This window comes from Uranotaenia lowii, chromosome 3 (assembly GCF_029784155.1).
Source record: "Uranotaenia lowii strain MFRU-FL chromosome 3, ASM2978415v1, whole genome shotgun sequence".
In the NCBI taxonomy this organism is placed as follows: Eukaryota; Metazoa; Arthropoda; class Insecta; order Diptera; family Culicidae; genus Uranotaenia; species Uranotaenia lowii.
The window spans coordinates 165328204-165356164 of record NC_073693.1 but is presented as its reverse complement, the minus strand read 5'-3'; the positions used below and the strand labels follow the sequence as shown (position 1 = coordinate 165356164).

Genomic DNA, 27961 nt, shown 5'->3' with positions numbered 1-27961 from the left:
TTCGATTGAGTTTTGTTGAACACACCTAAAATAAAGCGAGCAGTGAAAAGCTGTCAAAATTAATGATTCGAGCAAAGAGGAGTTTGATTGTGTTGGTGTCGTTCTTCTGACAGCTCGAAAGTTGCGTTTGTGTGAGTGGTGGTGAGCTGCTGCGGTGCTCGAAAAAAATAAAAGGGAACGCCATATTGAACAAAAGATGAGACGATTGGATGAATGAGAGAACGGAACTGAATCAAGTTATTTTCCAATTTTATGAAAATTAGCGGCAGGCACCGTGCAAATATTGAAGAAAAGTAAACTCCAAAGTGAGCAGCGTTTGAAATAGGATCATATCCGCGTGATAATAGTGTGGTGGACAGTGAATCCGTGCGTTCAAGAAATCGAAAACCTTTGCCAAAACGGAATGGCACAAGGATAAAATTCGGGTGCACTGCGTTTCTTCTCTTAAGGAAATTGAAAATACAGTGTCGGTTTCGAGATCCTGCGAAAAAATCGTAGCGGAAAGGGATTAATCGTAAGCTTCGAAGATCGCTTCTGATTCTTACGGCTTTCGTTTGTGAACTTACTGTTTCGCATGAAATTTCCTTAATTGATTCCGTCGTCGCCGTTCCGCTGAAAAGCAAAAAATCCAGAAAATTAATTACCAAGATTATCAGGTGAGTATCGAGTAGTATGATATACCATTGACAGCTTCCTTGGTAATTCAAATTAATAAAGATTAAAGATTGTATTGTGATCGATTTTAGAATGACCGTAAGCGAGGAGATTCGAAAACAGGCATATAAAATCGATGACAAAATATATTTTCCCTACGAAGCTTGTATGAGACATTGTCATGTTAAAAAAAGTAAAAAAAATCGTTCTAGATTTTTCACTCGGAGACATTCCTCGTGTCAGATTCTTTTACATTTTGAAAATTGTAATGCTTTGACGGCTAACATTTCATTAGTGTTAACATGACTATCACCAAAGCATTACATACTGAGCCCCTAACCGAGATTCGATCTTATGAACATCGGCTCGAAGAACAGACTGTCCAAAAAGTCATGTGTCCACCGGCTAGAACTTGGTTTTTCAATAACTGTTTACTCTGAGTTTTTTTTTTTAATAATTAATGAATTATACATATTCTCTAAAAAAATAATCATATTCTCTATCAAAGTTAGGTCATCTATCCCACTGTTAATCTTTTGAATTCGACGTTTCTTTTCCATCTTTATAATGCCATCAAACGATAAGATCTTGTAACATACGAAGATTTAAAAAGCAATCTATAAAATATTTTCTGAAACTTCGTATGCGTTTTTCTTAAAATAGAGGTATTAGCCAATTGGATATTGTAAATAATAAGTATTAAATTTTAATTAATGCTGTTTTACTGTTCGACATGTGAAAAACAACAGCGTCCTTTAAAAGAAGGCAATCCTAAACGCCTGGATGTAGGCCCGGATTTCTGCTTTAGGAACATTGGCAACGAATGTCAGTAGTCAGCAGCAGCAAACGAATCTGCTTATAGGTATTTATCTGCCGGTAGCAAAGTGCGTTTTGACCATGAATGCACTTTGACAGATCAAGCGGACAAAAATCGGATTGTCAACAATATTTTTTCCATATTTGTTATGACAAGTAAACAATTTGATTAGGAGACTTTCTAAATTTTAGGACTGTACTTTCCCTATTCACATATGAGTCCCATGTGTAAAACGCAAACCGAGAAAAACGCTTCTAAAGTTTGATACTAGTTTTAATGAAAACAATCGTATGCATCACTTTTGGTAAATCCTTTCAATAGTGCTTTGTGCTAAAACAAAATAGTACTTACGGAGAAATTACAATAAAATACTCATGTGACTCATATGCGAATACTCTTTACCCTCGAGCAGAGATTATTCCAGGGCTGGTAGCGAGTCACTTTTTAGTGACTTGGTCACTTTTTTTGGGTCAGTCACTAAAAAGTCACTTTTTTCATCATTTGGTCACTAAAGTCACTATTTTCCGAAAAATGGTCACTTTTATCACCAAAAGTCACTTTTTTCACCGAAAATAAACCAATGAAAGAGTAATTTGAGTTGCGCGTGTTAATATTGACGGTAGTAACGGTAAATTACTTGATCAGTCAGTCAGAAATTTTTTTCGCCTCCGGCGGAATTTCGGCATGAATCACCCTTGGCTTGAAACATTTCGATCTACGACATTATTTGACGTTCGTGAATTGAAACTAACTTTGATTGTAGATTCTAGTTTTTAGTTCAATCAACCTTTTGTATTGGAACTCAAAACTTGATATACAAAAACCCTATCTCGTCTTTAGTTAGAATGGGTTTTTATTAAGAAGTGTAACTAAGATTGAGATTGAAACGAATCATTTTTTTATGAAAAAAAAATCTTTTATGTCATAACAAATGTTATGATGATATGAAATATTCTTTAAAAAACAATTTCAGACTCAATTTTATTTCTTTTTTTTTGTTCTTCTAAATACTTAAAAAAAAGGGTTGTAAAAATTCACACAAGGCCACAAAAATTACATTTTTTTAGGTGCAATGAATTTAAACGGTAATTTGAACTAATTTGGGTTCCCCGAATCTAAATATGTATGCAATATTTCTATCAGCTTTTATATTTATTATTATTTATTTCGTCTTTGGTTTAATTACCGCACAGACTGATGACTTAAAAACTAGGAAATTCTTCTTAAGCCTATTTTAAAACGACGTTTGCACATATTAAAATTAAACAAATTATACACTAAATTAAAAAGTTCACAACACTTGTCAATATGGTGGTTTTGGCCATAGGCAGTACGGTGGTGAGGAATTGTAAGAAACTGACGTTGTCGAAGTGTTCTCGTTGGTACATAAATGTTAACACGTTGTAGAATGTAAGCACAGTCAATACGGTTGGTCAATGTGTCGAATATAAAACCTTGCTGCAGTTCGACGCGCCGCTTTTCGAGTGAGGTTAGACATATCAGAGCACACCTTTCCTCGTACGGTGGATTTGTTATTGAAATGAAAATAATTTAAAATCTTTAGAGAAGTTTCTGCACTTTCTTTTTACAAAAACTCAAACCAAAAACATATTATTCAGAAATAAAAGTTTTATACGAATTAATGAGCTTTTAATAGAATCAAGTTTTTTTTACACTTTCTGCAGTGATGTCAAAAATACTTGTAATGACATTTTCCCATAATCAGTTATCTATCAATTTTACTAGTAATAAACTCTTTATTACCAAAACTAAATGGCCGAATTTGACAAAATTTCTAGTTGAGGACACTATTTACCAAATCAATAATTTAAAATATAAGCACCAAAATGGTTATGATGAAATATGTTTATTGAAAAAACTCTTCCTGAAATGTTTTTAAAAACTAATCTTTTTTATTTCCATACTGTTTTTTTCATTTTTTTAAATAAATCTACCGAATTTTATTGTACAGTTTTTTTCAATTTTATAATCAACTTGCCGGATTTTTTTTAATCAAACTTTTTAAATTTTTAAGACATATTTTTAACAATTGTTTCCTTGTTTTTAAATTCTAAATTTTCGTGTTCTTCAACCATAAGCCTTTAACTCCAAATTTTAAATAATAAAACATTATTTCAACCTTCTGTTCTTTCAGGACCCAATATTTTAATCAAAAAAGACAAAATACTCAGAGCTTATAATTCAAAGCTTTAAAACCTGCGATTGAAACTTTAAAAACTTTTTATTAATATTTTTTATATGAAATCATATTTTTGGATCGATCATGATTTTTAAATTAATCTAAAAAGTTTGAAAACTTTTTCTAAGTAGCAACTTTCAAAATAAATTGTGCAGTGTTAATAACAAAAGTTTTGAACTCATTATTTTTTAATTTTTTATCAGTTTTTATCATTCACATAATTACTCATTTTCTAACATTTCTTTGTCAGTAGTTGAACATGGAGGATTTTACTTTATTAAAGGTTTTATGTATGGCTTCTATAACTGGCACTTTTAAAATAATTATAAATATATTCTTCTTTTTATAAAATTAAATTAAAACATCAAACATTGAATAAATTCTGTTCAAAATTCATTTCTTATTCAGTAATCAGTAATTTACATTTTAAATCGTGATTAAATATTTTTTGTTCAAATTAAAAAAAAATACAGCGGAATTTCTCACTAAACTTCCAGTTAAAAATGAGGAAAAGAATTCCAAATTTAGATGAATAAAAATTTACAATTATTATCATTTTCCTAACATCTATTCATGCTAAGTTTTGTACAAGATTTGACATTTATTTTAGAATTCAGATATTTTTTAATTTTAAATTTGCTAAGAAATTCTTTTGAAACTAATTTATTTCTTACTTTCTTGACTTATCGAAAATTTGAAACATTCATTGTAATATGTTTCCAAAATTTTGTTTATCAGTCATTTTTTTAGTTTTTGTGTTGAACATGAGTGACAAATGGTGTAAGAAAACCCTTTCCTTTTCAATTGTTTATTTTGGGTATTGTTATTAATTTTATCTAAATTTGAATTTTGAAAACCCCCCCGGAAGGGTCCATCGCACGGTCCTGACTGGTCACATTTTTTGTACTTTAAAGTTATTTTTTCGTTCTACATAGTCACTATTTGGTCACTTTTTTCGGTCCTCAAAGTCACTATTTGGTCACTTTTTTTCAAATTTTGGTCACTAAAGTCCCTACTATTTCATTGTCAAACCGCTACCAGCCCTGTTATTCTCAAATGAGACCCTTGTGCTAAAATTATCAGCGCTGGTGGCAAATGGCAGGTTGTCGTCTTGGTTTTCGACGTAAAAAATAGAACTATTTGACCCGATGAGGAGTGAAAATATAAATATCATTCAATAGATAAGTAAAATCATTGATCCTCAATAGCTCGTTTACTAAGACGGAACCTTTATAAGGAAAACTTCTACAGAATGCATATAGGTATGGACTAAAGGGCGAACACGAAATTATTGCGACACCGAAAATGTCATGCCAATTTTCTTATAACGTTTAGAATAAAACCAAAATGTTAGGGTAGTTTTATATGTACATTTACTTCAAAAATCAAAAGAAAAGTTAATCGATAGAGCCTTGAGTGTAAAATTGGACGCATTTTCGCTTGATGCCTTTCATCAATGTCGTTACATTGTAATCCGGTACTAGTTTCTCAGTTTTTTTTTTCCATTTTCTTAACATGTTCATCTTGTCTTTGATTGTCTTCTTGTTTTTCCGAAGTTTCCTCTTCATTATTGCCCAGTACTGCTGCACTAGGCGCAGCTCCGGACTGTTTGGCGGGTTCATCTCCTTTGGAACAAAATGGACAGAATTGGCCTCATATCACTCAAGGACACTTTTAGAATAGTGGCAAAGGCGCTTCTCAAGGCACCCATTTGTAGATCTCGTCATTTACTGTACCCTTTTTCACGAAAGGCTCACTCCTTAGTCCGCAAGAGCAGATGGCCTGCCAAACGATATATTTGGAAGCGAATTTTGACATTTTCTTCTTGAATTTGTCGTCCACATCGAATTTGCTCTTGCCGGGGAAAAACTCCAACCCCGGAATTTGCATAAAATCGGCTTTTATATACAGTATCGTTCATAATTGTATAGAAATTGGAAGCACGTGCACTGTCACTTCGACTTTGAACTTCCATAACTTTTTACTTTGATGATATTTTTTGATCAAATTTTCTGCAAAAGATAGATCAACTATCACACAATCATGTCACAAAATTTGAGCTTTCTGGAGTTTGTGTGGCCTGAGATACATGAATTCTACGAAAATCGGACTTTTTGGACTTTTCTCATTCAAACTGCAATATCTCAGAAACCATGCTACACATTTTGTTCAAATTTTGCAGAGTGATTGTTGAAATGTAGAGCTATCATGTCTAAAGTTTTTGAAAAGTTCGATCGATGGGATCAAAAGTTACGCGAGGTACAATATTTCAGGCATGAACCTGTAAATGCGATTTCTATAGAATTTTGAACGATTGTTTCCATAGGAAAGTCCTATTTTATGTTTAACAACCAGTAGATCTATTTCAACCAAAAAATCAAAACAATATTGCGATATTCTGATTTCAAAACACAAATAGATCATTTATTTAATTTTTTCTTTTCTTCATTTCTTTTACCAGACATTTTTTGACTGATTTGTGGATGGAAACGATTTTGTTCTCATGGATCGTCCAAAATTCTATAGAAATCGCATTTTTAGGTTCATGCTTGAAAAATTGTACCTCCAATAACTTTTGATCCCATCAATCGAACTTTTCAAAAACTTCAGACATGATAGCTCTACATTTCAACAATCACTCTGCAAAATTTGAACAAAATGTGTAGCGTAGTTTCTGAGATATTGCAGTTTGAATGAGAAAAGTCCAAAAAGTCCGATTTTCGTAGAATTCATGTATCTCAGGCCACACATACTCCAGAAAGCTCAAATTTTGTGACATGATTGTGTGATAGTTGATCTATCTTTTGCAGAAAATTTGATCAAAAAATATCATCAGAGTAAAAAGTTATGGAAGTTCAAAGTTGAAGTGACAGTGCGCGTGCTTCCAATTTCTATACAATTATGAACGGTACTGTACGTTTCGTCGTCCTACACTGTAAATTTTTGCCTCGGTTTCCAGCAAAAAAAATTGCTGGAAACGTTCAGCAATCCAAATTTTTGCTGGAAACCAGCAATCGATTTTCTTATTGCTGGATTTTTCAGCATTCGGTTGTGTTCTTGTCATTTTTGCTGGAAAATCAGCAATCGGTTTTCAAATTGCTGGACTTTCCAGCAATCGGTCTAGTTTGCTGGAAAATCAGCAATCGAGTTGTCAAATTGGAGTCTGTTTGTTTTCGTACGCTGAAGCAAGGTAAGACTCTTTTTCACGAATTTTGTTTATGTTAATACTATTTTTTCATTTTCCTCTATATTCTAGCAACCAGACATCAAGTCAAGGGTGAGTTTGTATTGGAAAATGGATTTATCAGATTCATGAAAGGTATTAATCGAATCTCTATTTCAGGTGGCGGATGATTATCACATTGGCACAAAGCTGCCACCCCGGAGGCGGTATTGGTATATTGACAAAACATATGTCTCTGCTAATTCATTTAATTCATAATAAAAAAATGGAAGAAAAATATGTTGTTTATTACTTATCATGTGCACAGCCAGTTTCAATATTTAAATTTGATTTGAAAAATAAATTTGATACCAAATACAGCCGAACACACAAAACTTTCGGGGCTCCACTTAGCAAAATTTCACTGTTACTTTCCGTTAGCAAAAATATTTTTTTACCGTCGATTTAGCAAAAAGCTAAATTTACTTGATTTTAGTAGTTTCAAAGTTTATCTTGCTTGATTTTAGTAAAACGAAGATTGTTTAGCCGCTTTGTGTACAGACAGCAGCCGCCGCGTGTTGGGAGGAAAAAAACAAACTGACACGATTGAGCGCGGTTCCGAAAGTTCGATTCTGGTGGTTCTAAAGGTGGCTAAGTCAACTACGATATACTAGCCTAATCGACGCCGGAAGCGTACAGGTAGGGTCAATTATAAATTATTCAGATTTTCCAACTTTTTAATTTCAAAACGGTTTATTATTTTTCTACCAGGTTACAACTTCAAAAAGAAATCCTCAACAGTCTGGAAAGGGAAAGGGCCGAGATTGAAAATTCAACGAGCTCCATCCGACGCACAACTTGGTGCATTCGTTGGTAAGAATGGCATTGCATTTCGCTCGCCGGAAAGTGCGTCCCCAGGATCGGAACTTCTGTTCTACAAAGTGTTAAAATTTTTTGGAAAAGTGTGAACAATAAATTAAAAGTGAATGAAATTTGAGTATTGTATTTAATAATCAAACATTCCCCCTAAATCTCCAGAGAAAAGCCCATAAATTTTGAAATTTCAGGTCCGGCGATCTTTTTCTCCGGTTTTTGCTAGAAAAGGGAGCAAAAATTGCGGCGGCTAAATTTTTCTCTCGTTTGCTAAAATTTTAGTTCGAAAAAATTGCTAAATTGATTGCTAAGATTTTAGCTGGTCAAATTTGAGCAAAATTTTGCTAATTTTCGGCCTCGAAAGTTTTGTGTGAATGCTTTGATTGAAATAGCTAGTTTCCAGCAATCTGGATTGCTGATTTCCAGCAATTTGAATTGCTGGAAACCAGCATTGATGTTTGCTGATTTTTCCAGCAATCGATATTGCTGGAAAATTTGCTGGAAAGTTAGCGGGACAAAAACCAGCAAAATTTTGCTGGTTTCCAGCAAAAAAAAATTTGCTGTGTAGGGATGAATCATCCTATTGATTGAAAATCCCCAGAAAAAAAAAGTTTCGTCGTCCATCACACGTCCACAGCAGCCATATTTTGTCAGCATCTTCTCGTAGAGCTTCCGTGCCCGAGTTTTAGCAGTCGATTGTTGCCGCTCATCGCGGTTTGGAAAGTTCTGTACCTTGTATGTATGTCGTCCAGCTCTCTTCTTTGCATTCTGGACGTAGCTCTGCGACATGCCGATCTTTTTAGCCAAATCACGGCTTGAGACGTTGGGATTTTCTTTAATCATCCGCTTCTCCTTTTCCTCCTTTGCCGTGGTCTAACATCAACCGCTCCTGGAACCGTTTCAACACTCTGGAGACGGTTGAATGATGAATGTTCAACATTTTTCGAAAACTGCCGGTGTGACAGGTCCGGAAATTCCAGGTGTTTAGAAAGAATTTGTTCTGTCGACTCGCGTTGGTTCACCACCATTTTCGTTGAATCGAAAAACACGACTTACGGCGTGTTCGTAAACTGATTTGTTTGGTGATGCATCGATTTGTTTGGTAGATGTCAAACCACCTTCCAATGCTTTTGCATACAGTTTGTTCGATTTACGAACGCCAGCATCGATAGAAAAAATCACGCGTTAGAGTTATTGACGGCATGTAAACAATACACATCAATGAGAAATTGTGCAAAATTTGGTTAATTTTTACCCAATTGTAAAAAAGTTATGTCCTGTTGAATGTGTCGCAATAATTCCGTGTTCGCCCTTTAGAGACTTGAGTCCTGATAATTGAGATCTCAGACATTAGACCTGAGGTATTAGACATGAAAAATTGAACGACGATCAAGACATGAGACCTGAAATACAAAACCTGCGACCTGAATCAATGGACATGAGGCAATTGAGGCGCTTAGGATCAGAGGAGTGCAAGTGCCTAAATGATAGTTTCGAGAAAACGCGCTTCAAAATTGTGAAGGTGCTCGATTTTTCATATATTTTTCGAAATCGTGCAGTATTAATTCAATTAAAAAAGTGTTCAAAAAATTATAAAAAAAATATGAGTTTTGCGCCAGATGTACATTGAAACATGAAGAATCGTTAGGTATATTTAACTCAAAATTGATGATTTTGGCACTTGCACCCCTCCGATTCTGAGGGCCTCCATTATGATTTGGAGTATGAGGTTTGAGACTTGAGACGTGAGAAGTCAAAATTCAGAAGTGAAAAGTCTGAGACGTGAGAAATGACGTACCAGATCTCTCGTCCACTTCTCACTTCGCTCGTCTCCACGTCTCATTTTCAATGTCTCACTTCAAACGTCTCACTTCTAGCGTGTTACGTTTCATTTCTAACATCAAACTTCTAAGTTTCACGTCCTCATCTAACTTACCAATTCGCATGTCTCACTTTTCAACTCTCTGTTGTCACGTCTCATATTTTCATGTACCATATCTCAACTCTTAAGTCGTATGTCTCGTGTCTCAGGTCTCGTTCAAATGTCAAGTCTCAGGACTCAGGTCTAAGATCCAAGTCTCGTTTCCTAGGTGTAGGTCTCATATTTCATGCCACAGGTTACAGGATTCATGGTTCAGGTTTCATTTCTAGTTGTGTTAAGTTCCAGAGCAGATCCCAGTTCCAATAACACGTAACCAGTGGAGTGCCCCAAATGACCCGACTTTTGAAAAATTTATGTGCTGCAGGCTAAAATTAGTCCTAGGCCTAGCACAAGATTTCATGCCAAATTAGGGGCATAACGGATCACGGGAAGGGGTCGCTCAACGAGTTTGAAGTTTGTATGGGATTTTGAGACATTTTGTTCGGGAGAAACATGAAAACCAGTTTTTCATCAATAGCTTTGGTTCCCTTCGGCCGATAGTACCCGAAAAATATGCATTTCATTAATAAGTTTAGGAGTAGTTATGCCTTTATTCTCAACTTTTTGAAAGGTGATATAGACGCGATACTCCAAATTGAAAAATAATTGACAAAAATCACATTTGTAACTTCTTTTGAAAAGCATGGTGCTCCCAGGCTTTTCGTGCAAAGTTTTCGGCAAAAACATAGACGTTCCTAAGTAAAATTTTTGACCTGAGATTTGTCCGAAGTCAGCCTGAACATACAGGCACTGATCACAGTGACATGACACTTAGAACAAAAATTCGACCATTTTCTGGCTGATTTTTTTTGTCAATATAGCATTTCTCCAAATCGATCGATGCGCACTCTGGAATCGATATTGCGTACTGTTGGAAAAATTATCCAACAAACGAAATCGAGTGTCCAGTCAGTATGGCCAGTGATATATGTAGGTTTCATCGTCTATCAGAAGACACCCGTCGAACTTGGTCAGCACCTGGTCGTATAGCTTCCGAGAACGGATTTCGGACACACTATTCTGTTTAATGGTTCAATTTGGCTGTTTGCTAGCTCGATACGACTTGATTCCTTCCCGGAGTCGAATCTGGCCAAATCACGGCCCGACAGACTGGAATTCCTCAAACGTCTTCAAAATCTTACCACGCAGTTTCCAGTCGACAGTTCCACTCCGACGATTGGCTTGAGGCTTCCGAATAGTCGTCAATGTTTCCTTATATTGTCAATGCAGTTGAAATCCGATGTTTTCGCGCTGGTGATTGGCAACCTTGCCGACCAGCGACGATGACAAATTCACCAAATACCTCGGCAATCGGCATCCCTTTCTTTTGTTCGGTTCTGACATGTGGAAGATATTTGATAGAAGTCTGGTTAACATGCAATGTCGTCAGCAGGGGTGCCAGGTGGTTTTGACAAAAATCAGGACATCGCGATATAAAAAATCAGGATTTTTCAGGACACCACTAAATTGATGAAAATAACATGCAGCGCTACTTAGATTGCATAACTAAAGGCGAAATACAGGTGATAAAGACGCCACAAATTATGCAACTAAGGTGAGAAGAACCTTGGCTGTCCTAAAGTTAATATCGAAAACCACTATTAAAATATCATTTGAGCAAAAAATTATTATCGGTTTAACTAGTTAAACTATTTTATTAAAGATTTGATTGATTTTCTTACCATTAAACAATAAATTTAGTTATAGTTTAGATATTTTTGAAAAATCAGGACAAATCAGGGCATTTAAAGGGCTATTTTTCAAAAATCAGGACAATTCAAGCGTTTTTGAAAAATCAGGACGGCCTCTCTAAAATCAGGACAAATCCTGAAAAATCAGGACACCTGACACCCCTGGTCGTCAGTGATGTTGGCGAAAGCTCCGGTTTGGGGGTACGGCGACAATATACAAACTTCAGGTTTGTCGAACGACCCCTTCCCATGATCCGAAATGGCCCAAATTTGGCACGAGATCTTGAAGTAGGCCTAGGATCAATTTTAGCCTGTAGCGCATAACATTTACAAGGTTTTAAATTTCTCATACAAATTTAGGGCAGTCTAGTAACCAGCTTAAAAAACTGTATTATATTATAATAATCACTTGCATTGTGCACTCTGAATTCCTTTAGGCTTCCTAGGATACCGAACTGCTCAATAGTGCCTGAAAAATATGCATTTCATTAATAATTTTAGAAGTAGTTATGACTGTATGTTGAAAGTATACCGAAGCGCTTGTAGGAGGTGTTGAAGGCTAAAGGAGGCCATACCCATTATTAAATCGTTCTTGTTTGCCTTCAGTTTAATTTATTTGAAGCTGTACTGATCTGGACACTTTATTTTGTCTCTGTTTTTTCGGATATGCTAATGCAGATTTTGCCAACGACTCCGATGATCGAAGATCTATATCAGGTTACGCTTACATGATCTTCGGGAATCTAGTTTCGTGGTCAACGAAACGTCAGCAGACGGTCAGTCTGTCGTCGACAGAATCTGAGATAGGAGCCCTTTGCCATGCAATCAAGGAAGGTTTGTGGTTAACAAACTTCCTAGGTGAATTGGGTGTGGTTAGCAGTCCTTTCACGTTAATGGAGGACAACATCCCTTGCATCCAGTATCTGGAAGAGGTGCGAACCCATCAGCGGATGAAGCATGTGGACGTTAAGTATGCTTTTATCAGAGACATCATAACAAGCGGTCAGCTATCTATGCGACACATCTCTACTGAGGATCAGCCAGCTGACGCGTTCACGGAGGCGTTACCAAAAGCGAGGCACGCGAAGCTTTTCAGCATTCTCAATTTACGAATTGAGGGGCGGTGTTGAAACTTACGGTTTCCTCCGGAACAGCAGTAAGCAGCAAACTTCTGCTGCCACGGGCAGAACCAAAATATTGTTTGTTTTGGTTCCTATTGCTATGTTCAATTCGCAATCGAGAACAATGGATCAATGATTGCTGATGACAGGTGATGATGATAAAGGCGGTACAAATGTTCACATTATTACACGGTTAGGGGAGAATACTCAAATTGGGTTTGTGGTAACACAACAGTGTTGCCAGAATATCAAAGTACTCATTGAAAAATGAGTACTTTCCCGATTAGGTAATATAAGAAGTGGAAAGTGACAATTAGCTATCGCTAATTAATATAGTTGTATTCTTCTAACGTCACAGACGAAACATGAATAAAGGTACGAAATGGACGCCGTTCGAAACCGATGGGAAATAAAATGGCTTAGGAATACAACATCCAAATTGCGCGAAATAAAAAATACCACCCAACTCTGGACCGACAGAAAATCCTACTGGGAGCGAAGAGCTCTTACACGCCTCAGAATCGGACATACTCGAATTACCCATGGATACCTTACGGACAAGGACGAGCCCCCCGTGTGCCCATTCTGTAATGTGACAATTACAGTAAAACACCTCATCATCAACTGCCCCAGCTACGACCAGCAACGAACACTCAATGGGATTAATCACGACCTGCGTACCGCGCTATCTAACGATCCAGAAGAGGAGAACAAAATGATCAAGTTTTTAAAATCAACAAAATTATTTGACAAATTTTAATTTTACCTTAAAGTTTAGAGAGGGATGAATGACATCCAGATGTTAAAATCCTAATGATCAAATAAATTAAAAAAAAAAAGAATAAAGGTAACTCTATTACACCACTGAAACCTGCGTTTTCAACAAAGGCAATATTGTTGTAATCCATTTTTACACAATAACCATTTAGACACAAACTTCTCAACACACATTGAAAGTAAAAAGCGAAACAAAGTTCGTACGGGATCAGCTACTCGTATTATAATTAAAGATATTTAATACAGATTTCTAAAGTTTTGTCTTTTCCATTTTTCCTCAGCTTGTAAAATGTTCCAGATAAGCGAAAAACTATAAAAACTCCATCACTATATAATTCATCTATATAAGGAGCAATCTTAAATTAATTGTACGTTACAATGTCCGGACACAACCCCCCGCATGGGCGACTTGGACAGCCAAATTCCACTTGGAATCCGCTACAGGTATTTGAGAGACATCTCGATTTGAATGTCAGATAAAAAATTCATTGAAAATTCCTTACAGGTGCCATCGTACATTCCTCGGCAGCCACAGCTAGCGCACATGTCGAGCGAACGGTCTTTAGCTAGATCTCCCCTAACCTGGCATACTCCTCCAACTCATCAGGAACAATTGTACAATTTTATGACCGCCAACCACAAAAATGTAAGTGAACTCTACTCACAGACTCAGCTGGGTTACCCGATATTAATTTTTTTTTTTCGTATTAAGAATATTGAAATCAATCAAATGCTGCCAACATTTGGACGAAACCCCGGAATGCCACTTGGCTCGGTGGATTTGTCTTTATCGTCGGCCACTAGGAGTACACCGTCTCCCAAAGGTCCAGGTGGACACCAACCAGTTCCAGGGCTTCCGTTACATCAGCAGCAGCAACAACAGCAGCCACAGCCATCACCACAATCTCAACAGCATCACTCAGCAATGATGCCACCGAATATTCCTCCGGGTTTAGGTGGTGGTCCACAAATGACATCCGACCACGGTGCTCCAGATCATTTTAACACTAAAATGTCTCACGGTGGTCCTCCACAGCATCACCACATGAGCACGTGAGTTCTGAAAACCTAAAAAACAGCCCAAACATTCAAAACCAGAATTAATTTTTGTTTTCTTTTTTTCCAACAGAAACCATAATCGTTCGCCATCTGGTGCGCCACAAATCGGAAGCGGTGTTATTCAGTCGACCGGTGCTTTGAAAGAACGCTCGGGAGGAAATCATGGGATATTGCCGGGTCATCTGGCAAGCAGTAATTCCCCATCCTGCAGTTTCATGGGCAACAATCTGAACAGCAGTATGAACATGGGAATGCCCAGTGTAAGTTCAGCTGGAGGAAATGGATACTACAACATGATGGGAAGTGCCACCGGTGGCAATGGTACTGGAGGAAGTTCTATGAATGCAGGGCCGTGCGGTCCAGGCGGAAGTAACAGTATTAACAGATCCACGTTGCCGCCCTCAGGGGCTCTCGGCGGACACATGGGACCAATGAGTGGCTCGAATCCTCCGTCTCTTGGAATGGCAAGTGATTTTGCAGCCATGATTTCGGCTGGCTTGCACGTCAAGGATCCTAAACAACTTTGCAACGAAAACAGTAAAAATGGACGGGACAATGTAAATTTTCTCAACTCAGGTAGAAGCTTTAAGAGCGCTCATTCTTGTTTTTAACATGTTTCAGGTTCCACCCAACAATGAACAGTCGGATTTGGTTAAAGACATTCTCATGCATGCAATGCAAAGCAATCCAGTTTCCGTGTCACCCAAAAGAAGTGAGTTTGAGTATTGTCTCTTTTGAAGTTTTTTTTCGTTAAGAGTCGAATTCTTCCATTTTAAATTTGCCTTTCTTTCGATTTTCAACCTTCATAAACTGGCCGAATGACGCACAGATGCAGATTCTCCACATTTTATTACCTTAACGATTTTTGTTTAAATTTAGAGAGTACAAAAAAGTACCAACATATTGCAAACAAAATGATTTCTGTTGATCTAAGCAAGCGTTTAGTAGTAGCAAATAATCATAGTAATCCATGTTTAAATTTTTGAATAAAATCTCTCTCTTGTTCCAACTGTAAACGAAGCTAGTTCGTTCTTTACGGCTCTCCATATTCCAAAAGGTTATGGGCCCAGAGCCAAAAAGTTAAAAAGTAAAAGTTTTTTGTATTCGAGTTTTTAAAAAAGTACCGTCGCGAGTTTCGATTATGTCTACCGGTCAAGGCGATGTAGCTGCAACAGCAAAAGCTTTCAGTTCGCTGAATTTGCCATCGATAGAATTGCTAATGGGCCGTGAAAATTGGTCCACGTGGCAATTCGCAGTCCAGACTTTTCTCGAACTGGAGGACTTGTGGGACGTGGTGAAGCCGACACCGAACGAGGATGGAACCATGCCGGTCGTAAACCCGGTGAAGGACCGAAAAGCGCGTGGAAAAATAATTCTTCTTCTTGACCCTACGAATTATGTCCATGTGAGGGAAGCGAGGACTGCGCAGGAAACGTGGTCGAAATTGGAAGCAGCGTTTGAGGATTCCGGGCTGACACGAAAAGTTGGCTTGCTGCGAAAACTAATTACAACGTCCCTAGCAACGAGCGACTCCATGGAAACGTATGTCAACACCATAGTAACCACAGCACATCAACTACGTGGAATCGGTTTTGACATAAGCGAAGAGTGGGTCGGAACTCTTCTGTTGGCAGGATTGCCGGAATCGTACAGCCCAATGGTGATGGCACTCGAAAACTCCGGAGCAGCAATCAACGGCGATGTCATCAAGACGAAGCTACTGCAGGAAGTTAGAGCACCTGAGCCATCAGCAGGAACAGCGTATGCAGGGAGGAAACATTTTTCAAAACCACCACCGAAACAGCACCAAGAAAGGCAACCATCGGACATGAAACGAGGTCCAAAATGCAGAATATGTAAATCGCCTAACCATCTTTCAAGGGATTGTCCATCTAAAGATAGGAAGTCGAAAGCATGGTGTACCGTTTTATCGACGAATGGAAGCGCACATTTTGGCGAAGATTCAAGCTGGTATTTCGACTCCGGAGCTTCGAATCATTTTACCAATTCCGTGTCGAAATTGGAAAACGTACAGAAAACCAGCGGTACCGTCGTTGCAGCCAACAAAGGTGCCATGCAGGTAGTGGCGAAAGGAAAATTGAAGCTGTTACCCGAGTGTAGTCAAGACGACGAGCCAATCGAGGTCAACGATGTTCAAGTCATTCCGGAGATTTCTACGAACCTGATTTCGGTGAGCCAAATAGTGAAGCGCGGACACACTGTCACGTTTAGCGCAGCTGGTGTGAAGGTCAACGAAGGGAACGGAAATCTGGTGGCTACCGGCGTGTTGGAGAATGGTTTGTTTCGACTGGCGCAATTGCCTTTACCAACAGCAATGAGCGCGTCTTCCGTCGTGGATATCAAACTGTGGCATAGGAGAATGGGCCATCTCAACCTGGAAAGTGTTCAGCGATTGAAACGTGGTATGGTCTCCGGAGTGCAATTCGACGGTCCAGCGGAAATTGAAGATCGGTGTTCAACATGTGCGATGGGTAAGCAAACTCGTCTTCCTTTCAACAAGCAAGGCTCACGTGCGCAAGAAATCCTGGAAGTGGTCCATTCCGATGTGTGCGGACCAATGGAAGTTAATTCGTTGGGCGGCAGGAGATATTTTCTTACGTTCACGGATGATAAGTCTCGTCGCATCGCAGTGTATTTCCTGAAAGAAAAATCAGCGAATGAAATTTTTGAAGCTTTCGAAAATTACCGATGTTCATCAGAGCGGCAGACTGGCCGAAAGTTAAAAATTCTGCGAACCGACAACGGGAAGGAGTTTCGCAATAAGAAGCTGGAAGACCATCTGAACAGTCTGGGAGTTCGCCATCAAACAACGGCGGATTACACTCCCGAACAAAACGGTTTAGCCGAACGTGTGAATCGTACTGTGGTAGAACGGGCCAAATGCATGTTATTTGAAGCGGATCTGCCTAAGTCATTCTGGGCAGAAGCAACAGCAACAGCGGTCTACCTGGTAAATCGATCGCCTACCAAAGGACACGAGGTGACACCTGAGGAAATGTGGAGCGGAAAGAAGCCGAACTTAGCTCACATCCGAGTGTTTGGTTCCCCAGCTATGGTCCATATCCCGAAGCAGAAAAGGAGGAAGTGGGATGCAAAGTCCCATGAGTGCATCTTTACTGGTTACGAATCCGAAACGAAGGCGTATCGACTGTGGGATCCGAGGAAGAAAACCTTGGTAACATCTCGAGACGTCGTATTTGTGAGTGAAAATCCGAAGCGTAGCAGCGTGGTGTCCGTACCTGTGCGGAAAGTAGTCCCTCTGGACTTCGAGCAAACAGTTCAGGATGATCAGCTGCAGTTTCCAGCGGTGGTCGAACAATCTGGGTCTGACAAAGTGGTGCCGGTTCCTGAAGGTGAATGCGTGGTGGAAGTTAGTGCTGATGAAGGTTCTTCAAACTATGACAGCGCAGACGAATCAAACGACAATAGTAACGACGCAGCACGTGACGTGACAACTAACGCGCTCCCCCCGCAACTATCTTCAAATCCGCCCGTGTCACAGGCGTTGAGGCGCAGCGGACGGGAGCGCTATCTCACAGGCAAGTTGAAAAATTTTCTTTTTCCAAGCACTGGTTTGCCTTCCAACCGTTTTTCAGATGACCCCCCTCCATCCAACTCCAATCGAGGTCCTGAACCAGGAAATGAGAATCCCCATCAGGGACTGGCCGCAAAAAGCATCCAAGGTGGTGATCCTCGCACTCGTTCCGAAGCCCTGAAATCACCCGACGCTAGGCATTGGCAGGAAGCAATGGATGAAGAGTATCGATCGCTCATCGAGAACGGCACGTGGGATTTGGTCGAACTTCCTGCGAACCGTAAAGCTGTTGGATGTAAATGGCTTTTCAAGAAGAAGCTCGATGGAAATGGTGAGGTCGTGCGCCACAAAGCCAGGTTGGTGGCTCAAGGATTCTCCCAAAAGTTTGGCGTGGATTTCGACGAAGTCTTCGCACCTGTCGCCAAACAGGTAACGTTCCGTGCCTTGTTGGTGGTGGCAAGCAGTCGTAACATGGTCGTCAAACACGTTGACGTTAAGACTGCGTATCTTCATGGACAACTGGACGAGATTGTCTATATGAAGCAACCGGAAGGGTATGCTGTTGGAAATAGTGTATGTCGTCTCAACAAAAGCCTGTACGGTCTCAAGCAGTCCGCTCGAGTGTGGAACCATACACTCGATTCGTTCCTGCGAAAAATGTCGTTCAGCATTTCCAAAGCAGACCCGTGCCTCTATATTCGTCGAACGGGAACTGTCATCGCCTATCTGTTGGTTTACGTGGACGATATGGTGGTGATAACCGAGACTGAGGAGGAGTTCCAAGAAATATTCCAAGGTCTTCTGACGAACTTCAGGATTAACAACCTTGGAGACATCAAACATTTCCTTGGCATGGAAGTTGTACGTGGTCCGGATGGGTTCAAGCTTAGCCAACAGCAGTACATCCGGAAGTTAACCCAACAATTTGGTCTCGGGGAGGCCAAACCCAGCAAGATTCCTCTTGATCCGGGCTACCTACAGCAGAAGGAGGAGAAAGAACGGCTGCCAAACAACCAGCAGTATCTCAGCCTTATCGGAGGTCTGCTTTACGTAGCTGTTCATACCAGGCCGGACGTGGCTGTCAGCACATCCATCCTAGCTCAAAAATCCAGCTGCCCAACCCAACTGGATTGGAATGAGGCAAAGCGTGTGCTGCGATACCTGAATACAACATCCGACTTCAAGCTGAAACTGGGTTCCACAGAAGGCGAGTTGGCGATGTACGTAGATGCAGACTGGGCCGGTGATGCTCGGGACCGTAAATCTAACTCTGGCCATGCAGTATTTTTCGGAGGAGGCATCATATCCTGGGGATCCAGAAAGCAAGCGTGTGTGTCCCTCAGCTCAACTGAAGCCGAATTCGTTGCACTCGCTGAAGGGTGCCAAGAATTGCTTTGGGTGCGCCGGCTGATTAGCGAAATCAGTGGAGACGAGTCCATTCCCGCCAAGGTGTTTGAGGATAACCAGAGCTGCATCAAGATGGTTGACAGTGACCGGATCGAGCGACGAAGTAAGCATATTGACACACGGTACTTCTTCGTTCGCGACTTGAAGCAGAAGGGTGTTATTCAACTTCAATATTGCCCGACGGAGGATATGGTTGCAGATGTCCTAACGAAGCCGCTTCAGCGAGTACGCCTTGAGAAGTTACGTGCTAAGATGGGTGTACTTACTGGATAATTTGAGAAGGAGTGTTGATCTAAGCAAGCGTTTAGTAGTAGCAAATAATCATAGTAATCCATGTTTAAATTTTTGAATAAAATCTCTCTCTTGTTCCAACTGTAAACGAAGCTAGTTCGTTCTTTACGGCTCTCCATATTCCAAAAATTTCATAGTACATTCTTTCAGAATTACTGATAAGAATGAAGGCGCTCACGTCCCTGATTTATTTTTATCTAATTTTCGCTGACCTCAAACGAACTGATTGAATTTTGCTAAAAATACGTTAGTAAATTATCCGCAAAGCGAAACTATATTTTTCATCAAAACTTTTTATCATTTTGTTTGGTAACTGAGATATTGAAATGTTTGAAGTTTGAAATACCTTTAACATTCGAAGACTCGCATAATTCGAGGGCAATAATATTTGTTCACGGAGCAATGAGAATAACCAGTCGGTTTTTGTATTACAGATTCTCCGCTCAGAGCACCCGGACCACCCATCCAGAGTCCCACACGAAGTCGTAGCCCACCGGCTTCTGTACTGCTTCAATCTCTGGATCAACCATCTGCAGCTTCGGTCAATAAATCGTATCAACCGTCAGCTTCTTCGGCTGTGCCATTGAGCGAATCAGGCACAACTGCACCGATTACCATAACTCCAACGAAATCTATCCTACCTCCTAATGAATTATCACCACCCAGACTTGAACAACCTGCGGGAAGACCATCGGTTTCGGAACGAACATCACCTAATCAAAGCATTACCTCGAATGAAGATTCGGGAGATTCGAGTTCCAGCAAATCAAGAAGACGACGTAAACCAGACCGAACAAGTAAAATGGGTCCTGATGAGTTAGGTCGAATGCACGATTTCCTCGCGGGCGAAGATAACAGCGCTGATAAATGCGATCGGATCGATGGAATCGATCCAATGAGGCCTAATATCGCAGTTCGAAGTGATATAGCCACACTAGCGTTAGAAGGAATAAGTAGTCTTAGCCAAGGCCTCGCCAGTGACAGTAGTCATAGTCCTCACATAACAGATCTTTCTGATAGCACTAGGTTAAATTTGCAAACTCTTGGATCCGGTCCTACTGAACATCTGTTGCCGACGGAAGAATCGAGTGCTAATAAATCAACCACAGTTAGCTCGGTTATCTCTAGTGTTCTGTCGGCAGCTGCTGCAGTGATGGAATCCACACGTAAAGAGAGTGAGTCTAACTCAGACGACTGTGAAACTATTGACAAAATAGCAGCAATGATTTCTAGCACTGAAAGTGAGCCAATAGCACAAGGAGGGTCAAAGTCAGAAGAGTTGGATGAAAAACAATCTACAGACTGCAATGGCCCTAAAGATAAAGCAACACACTCAACTGAAGGTTCCTTACAATCCGGCACTGAAAAGCCGCAGTTAAATAAAATCGAAAACGACAAAAGCTATGAGGAGATTGAAAATAAATTAGAGGAAATGTTTGCAGGCATTGAGGAAAACATACCAGTGTGTTCAAAAACATCTAATGTACGGGATAAGAAACTTTCATCTCCTGCCAAGCAATCGTCTACCGATTCAAACGATATTTTAACGGAATTAGCAGAAAAATTTGATGGTTCCACGCCTCTAGCAAGAGAAGAACTAGGCGAAACACCATGTGATTCACCAGTTCCCAGTACCAGTGGAACCCAGAAAAAAGTACTCACACCAGCCGCCAAGCGAGCAAACGTAGGAAAATCCTCTGGTCCGCCCCCTAGTAAAAGAAAAAAGGTACTCAAGAAAAAGCCCTCTCAAACAAAGGGAGCAAGTTTCGCTGCAGCAGAAGAACGGGCGGCAAGCTTTGGCGCAAAATGTGGTAAAAAACCTAATGCTAAAGGAAATGGCAAAAAGACTGCTGCAAAGAATGGTAAATCCAAACAATCAGATACTGGAAATGGATCGGATTTGAACGGCAAATATCGGGGTCCTTTCATTCAGGTCAAATCCGACGGTTGCCATTCGGTAATCAACGCTCCTATTAACGAAGATGATTCTGAAAAGGCGCAAAATAAAACAAAAAAATATAATAGCAGCATGAACAATTCGGAGAGAAGTAAAATCCGAGGATTACACGTGAGCACTCTTAGCACCAAATACGATGCGGACACCACCGATACTAGTTGGATGTGTGTGTTCTGTAAGATGGGACCTCACAAAATGCGGATGGGGGATCTATTTGGTCCGTACATCATCAGCGTTAAATCGCGTGAATTTGAGCAAAGTCAAACGGACGAAGAGTATTTCAATGTAAAGCGCACGCGAGAAAGTTTAGCCTCTAAGTTTGCCGCCAAGCCGGAACCAGTTGTGATAACCAGTGCTGTAAGTAATTATTTGTTATTAAGTTAGTTGATAGCACTTACATTTCGATTTAATTTTCAGCCCAAAGGGAAGAAAAGAAAAATCGCTAACGATGTACCAGCTGCCATGCCAGGGCCCAGCGGAATTCAGCTAAAGATGAACGAAGAATCTGCTCCACTGGACTTGTACTACGGTATGATCAAAGCCGGAGACGATTCGTACGAAGTGTGGATGCACGAAGACTGTTTGATTTGGGCACCGGGAGTGCACATAATTGGAACCAGGATAGTTGGTTTGGAGGCCTCCATTTGGAACTGCTGTCGGCATCGATGTCGATTATGCTCGCAGTATGGAGCAATGGTAAGTTGTTTGCACCGAGGTTGCAACGAGGAGGCACATGTCATTTGTGCACGGAAGGCTAACTGGCAGCTGACTGATGAGTTCAAATCGCTTTGTGAAACACATTGCAAAGATGACTCTTGAGTATTTGGAGACCATAGCATGGTCAATTAGGTTATGTGTTTCGTTATCACTATCTTTGATTGTGTACATTATTGCGTTTTTATATACCTCCTATCCTGGAAAGAGAGTGCGAAAAGAGATAAAGATCTGTTTCAGCAGAAAAAGCCAATATGCAAACCTTCAGGTTGTGTGATTGCTAGGGTCACAATGAAAAAGCGATATTATGTTTTAGTTTAACTACCTAGTACTGAAATCTGAACATGAGTCACAATTATAATAATGATTGTACATTTTAAAAGTGTAAATATATGTAGTCAGCTCTTTAGTGTATGATATAATTTTAATAATTCTTTAAAAAACGCAAGGAGATCGTTTGAAAAATGGCGAACGTGATCCATAAAAGTACTTTTCATGACGATATCTGAAGAATCACTGTGACCGCGATAATTTATTATTCAATAGTGTTAGCGTTAATATTCAACGAGTTAAGAAAACACACATTTTCTCTTAGATAAGAGTTTCCTTCAAAGAAGAAAATCAGCATTGATCGCATACCCGCGCTCCACAGCATGGGAAACATTGTAATGACGCGTAACTATCAGATATAAAACAGCAGCACGATTCGAATGATATTCGTCTAATGCATGTGATTCAACATAAAAAGGAAACATGTGTGTGTAGTTTATGTAATATACGACATTGTCCAAACTTGGAAGTAAATCTATATGAAATTCTCAATTGAAAATTTTAGTAAGCCTACTTACAATGCAGCAAAATAAATATAAAAAATTGTATCAAATTTATTGTAATGCTTTTTTTTTCTTAAGATGACTGGTTACTTTTGTTTCAAAATTCTTTGGACGAAGTGTTCAACATTAAAAGACAATTTCCTAAAATATTTTCATAATTAATTAATGCTTAATTTTTACACATGTTTTAAAAAAGCTTCAATCGCGTAAACAGCAGGGGTTTGGAAGTTCTGCACCTCTGAACCCGTTCATTTCTTCTGCTCTTTCAATTTATAAACGCTGCTAACAAACTCGTTTAAAAAGTTGTAATGAATGACCCTAATGCTTTGAAATGAACTGACAGCATTTTAGTTATGGGGTAAGATGCCATCTAGTATACACTAGCAGAAACTACCAACGGTTTATATCCCTGCTGAATACTAGGTTCGAGGTATGACTGCAAGAAAAAGTATGCTGCCAATTCCGTGATGCCAAGTGTACGTTCCAACCAAGTATGTATATAATATTTAAAATAATCAATTTTAAATATTTTAAATTTTAAGAAATGTTTTGGTTTTGTTTTTTAACATTTTATTTGTCTTTCGGTGATATAATCAGACCAATTTGACATTTAAGCGAGTGTTTTAAGTTTTTTTAATTCTATTTTCCAGCGTTGGGCAAAACAATTTGAATACGATCGTGTTTGTCGGCTGGATGCCCCGTTTTTCTACTCAAAGTTTTGGAGATTAATTTTCCCTATCTGTGCTAAAGCCCTAAAATAAAAGTGCGGCAGACTGAATTTCTCACCGATTTGGCAGCACTGAAAAAGCTTCTATAATCTTTCAATACTGCCAATAACGAAAACATTCGCATGACTTCTTGAAGATGTGCAGCTGTGTTGCAGATTGTGAAGTTGATTTTCGTTTAGTGAATATTATTTAATTTGCTCTCCGTTGTGTCAATCGTTAAAATAAAAATGAACTGCTTCTTTCCGTTTTGCTCCAATGTATTTTCTCTGCATTCTTGATTAGTGTCAATTAAAAAATTGAAAGTCACAGTCACACAGATTACAATACCTCCCACGAATTTGAAAAGGTAAAAATGGTTATGCTCGATTGGAACGACTTTTGGCAGTTCGATTGGAACTCCGCGATGACAGTCTGCCGCACTTTTATTTTACGGCTTTAATCTGTGCACGTAATCTAGATGCACGCTCAGCAAGTATGCATGAGAAATGTGAAAAACAATGTTTTAGTGTGTTAAAGGGTCTTAAATAAATATTAATAATAACAATAATGATAATAATAATAATAATAACAATCATAATTACAATAATGTTTTAGTGGTTTTACTAAATCCAAATGTATTTATCTTTTTAACTATAAAATAAATTTACAAATATATTTGTTGGTAAGATTTATTTCAAAATTTTACAAAAACCTTTCTTTATAGTGACGTCAAAGCTGAAAACAAAGTCATATCACAAAATTCAGCCGAATCAATTAAAAAAAAAACAATGTTTATGGGAAAACGTACGTTTTCCCAATAAAAATAGCTAACACAATTCTTTTATTTTATAGCACAGAAGAAGAAAAAGTTCAAATCATTTAATACAAAAAAATTATTCTTCTATGTGTTTCAATTTGTATAGGAAAAAGTTTCTCCATTTCGTCCATCAGCCGGTTCCAGGAACATCAACCTGTTAAGTGTATTCAATAGAACATTGGTTCGAATGTGTAACATATACGGAGATATCAGCAAAGTTTTATCAAAAGATGATAGCAACAGGTAAAACTATCAAACTTTCTAGAAAATCGTTTTTTGTTAAAAAAAATTAAAAAAAAAAGTAGTTCAACAATATTTATTTAATATTTCCGGGTAGCGGATTTTTAATAGTATTCCCGCATAATCAAATATCATACCCTGAATCGTGAATATTATTCTGTTCTGATTACATGAATAGTGACTATTCCAGTAATCGTTCTTAAATCTTTTAATTTTTAACGACTTTTTCATTTTTTATGTGTCTTCGCTTGGAATGATTGAAAAATATTTTTGAAAGATAAGAGCAATAATCCGTAAAAATAAACTCCGAATACATCCGAGTGTGACGTGTGTCTCCGCTGCCAACAAAGCAAAAAACAAATGGCGTGTTTTGGTTGCTTGAAAGTGTTGGAAAGTTCGAAGCTCCTAATTTTTTGCAATTATCAACTGAAATGTAAGTTTTATTCAATTTTGATAGTCATGAACTATATTTAAAATGCTTCAAATATCTTTACCAAGGCTAAGCAACACCTCCAGCGTATCATATGGCGGAAATGGTCCGGAAGTGAAATTTGCCGGTCGAGACCATTCGGACAGAATCGAAAATGGAAAATACTGTTGTTGGACATCATAATTATTCGTTTTTCTAGAATGAATATGACAAGAAGAAAATCGTTAATCTTTCCCACGGGGTACTATCGGATCTGATCGCATTAAAAGGAATCTCCGGTGATACAAAGGATTCTTCCGGACTTATCTTCGAACTGGCAGTAAAAAAGGTAAGTTTCGTTTTTGTTTTGTTTTGTTTTTCCTTGAGGTGAGCAGCAATTGCAATGTCATGGAACCAGCATAATCGAAACTCCATAATTGCGCAAAAGGAACCGGCTTCAATGGCACGGTTGATTCACTCTGATGTACCATCTGTTGGTGGTATAAAGTTACAAATTTAGGTAAGATAAACATTTTTGATTTTTTTTTGTGTTTTTTTTTTCAAGGTTGCTGGTATCGAAGAATCAGCAGAACGGGTCGGAAAAGGTTTTCTCCTTCCATTTGTTTTTTACTACTGAACATTTTTGATCATCTCAAATAACCCGAATCTAACACCGTATGGGAAGGCATAGGCTCCGATGGCACCATTTATATTTCCTGTTGTACGTTGCAGTGGAATTTGTAAGTGTTTCAATGTTTTTGGTTAATGTTATTTTGTGTTTAATTTGTTCTATTTCAGATCTGAAACAGTTGTTGGATTAGCGAGAGATTCGGAAGAAAAACGTGTCTAGTAGTCTCGAACTTCAGCCCTGAATCGCAAATATATAAGAAATATATAGAGAAGCATCGGTCGTTCTCCAATGAAACCTTCGTTTCAAAACGCATCTAGTGAAAACGATGAATCCGGATTAAAAAGAATGTGTACTTCAACTGAATCTGTCGATGGAAAAAGTTCGGTCTCCAAGTAAATCAATTCCTATAAGAATATTTGCGAGCAGAGGAGCACAGCAAAGAGTGACTGCCCGGCTATCAGCAGGAAATAGGATTGCTCGCTGAGAATAATGTTTCCCAAGCACACGGATCAAGAATTCTGCGAGTTTGGATTCCAGTTACCATTCGAAAGGGAAAAGATTCTTCATGGTTTGCTCAAGTTTCATCGGCAGGCTTGGAACAAACGCAGCATGAAACGATTTCGAAAGAACAAACTTAAGTAAGTTTTCTTAAGACTTTTTTTTTATTTACTTTTATTTATATCTGTAAATAAAGTAAATAAAAAAAGTCTTAAGGAAACTTACTTAAGTTTGTTCTTTCGAAATCGTTTCATGCTGCGTTTGTTCCACGCCTGCCGATGAAACTTGAGCAAACCATGAAGAATCTTTTTCCTTTCGAATGGTAACTGGAATCCAAACTCGCAGAATTCTTGATCCGTGTGCTTGGGAAACATTCTTCTCAGCGAGCAATCCTATTTCCTGCTGATAGCCGGGCAGGACATAGGAACTACAAAGAAAAAAACTTTACTCAAATTCATTATTTTTCCATTTTAAGCTCTTACAATCTGATGGAACTGATCGCCAATCATTTGGATCAAGTGACCATAAAACAGTCTCCATTCGTGTTCATCTCCAACTTTCTCCCGCCAGAAAAAAAAAATCAAACAAAATGTTTACCTCTACTGAAGGACTTAACTACTGAAGTCAAAACGTTTGCGACAAACAGATAACTGTGATGCGCTTAGGTAATTAGTTGCAATTGATAATTTTTTTTAAAATTTTAAATGTTTTTTTTAAATGAATTTATAGACAGACCAGAATTGGACAAACATCTGGAAACGGAGCTCCCAATTACGCAGACGACGAAGAAGATAATCCAGCAACGTACACCATACAGGATGGCACACGGCGTAAATCCCTCGAGTGAAAACTTCGAACTGTTCTCCCAGCCTCTACATTAACACCTTCATCAAGAAGTCTTCCATAATCGTCAGTTCAATCCAGTCCAAGTAAGATGCTAAGTCCAATGGCCATCTTCCCAGTAATCCTAATCAACCTGAAACGCCAGTCCGAATCTGGAAGTAATCATTCTGCGAGGCACTAAGAATCCAGCGTTCGTTTCATATTATTGAAAATCTGTGGTCACGACTCTAACCGATGATAATGTTGATAAATTTTTTAGTTTGAACGATTTTTTTTTTTGTGAACCAATCATTAATTAAAATAAAACAGTTGGTTATAATAGTTGAATAAATAATATTATCTCTAAGAGATCATAAATGAATCCTTTTCTTTTTGTTATTTTTGATGGAAAAAAGATATTTAGAAGATAAGCTGTAGCGTCCGCTGTAATAAAAAAAAAAGATTAGACGACGATTGCATCTATCGTTTTCCTACATTTTCTAGCAAAATTTCTTCAGAAAAAAAACAAAAAAAATGAATGGTTACTCTACTTAACGACCCGTTCGCTGTATCGTAAAGTGCGTCCAAACGATTCCATTCCATGAAAAAAAGACAAGTTTAATCGTACTTTTATAATCCAAAACTATAAAGCTAATCTTTCGTGTGTCTTGGGAAGAAGATAATGGGAATCGTTCTTGTATAATACTGCTCCATGCGGGTTACCAGTATTACTATTTTTATTAGTAACATTATTCAATTAAACGATTATTAAAAAACTGTTTTTTGTTGTTGTTACTGTTTAG

At 38.6% G+C, this 27961-nt stretch overlaps 1 protein-coding gene and 1 long non-coding RNA gene across 2 annotated transcripts; both read left to right on the top strand.

The window, feature by feature from the left end:
- Window positions 1-33: 33 nt before the first annotated feature.
- Window positions 34-22615, top strand: LOC129758061 (uncharacterized protein CG5098). Its single transcript, XM_055755488.1, has 8 exons — window positions 34-656; window positions 13499-13661; window positions 13723-13863; window positions 13930-14270; window positions 14347-14833; window positions 14898-14988; window positions 19965-21844; window positions 21905-22615. The coding sequence occupies exons 2-8, from the start codon at window positions 13596-13598 to the stop codon at window positions 22304-22306; spliced, it is 3408 nt and encodes a 1135-aa protein (XP_055611463.1). The 5' UTR covers window positions 34-656; window positions 13499-13595; the 3' UTR covers window positions 22307-22615.
- A 2707-nt stretch (window positions 22616-25322) lies between these two features.
- LOC129758069 (uncharacterized) lies at window positions 25323-27439 on the top strand. The gene is made up of 5 exons (XR_008739880.1): window positions 25323-25556; window positions 25773-25947; window positions 26006-26230; window positions 26812-27001; window positions 27066-27439. It is a non-coding gene; the product is annotated as an uncharacterized LOC129758069 (long non-coding RNA).
- Window positions 27440-27961: the final 522 nt, after the last annotated feature.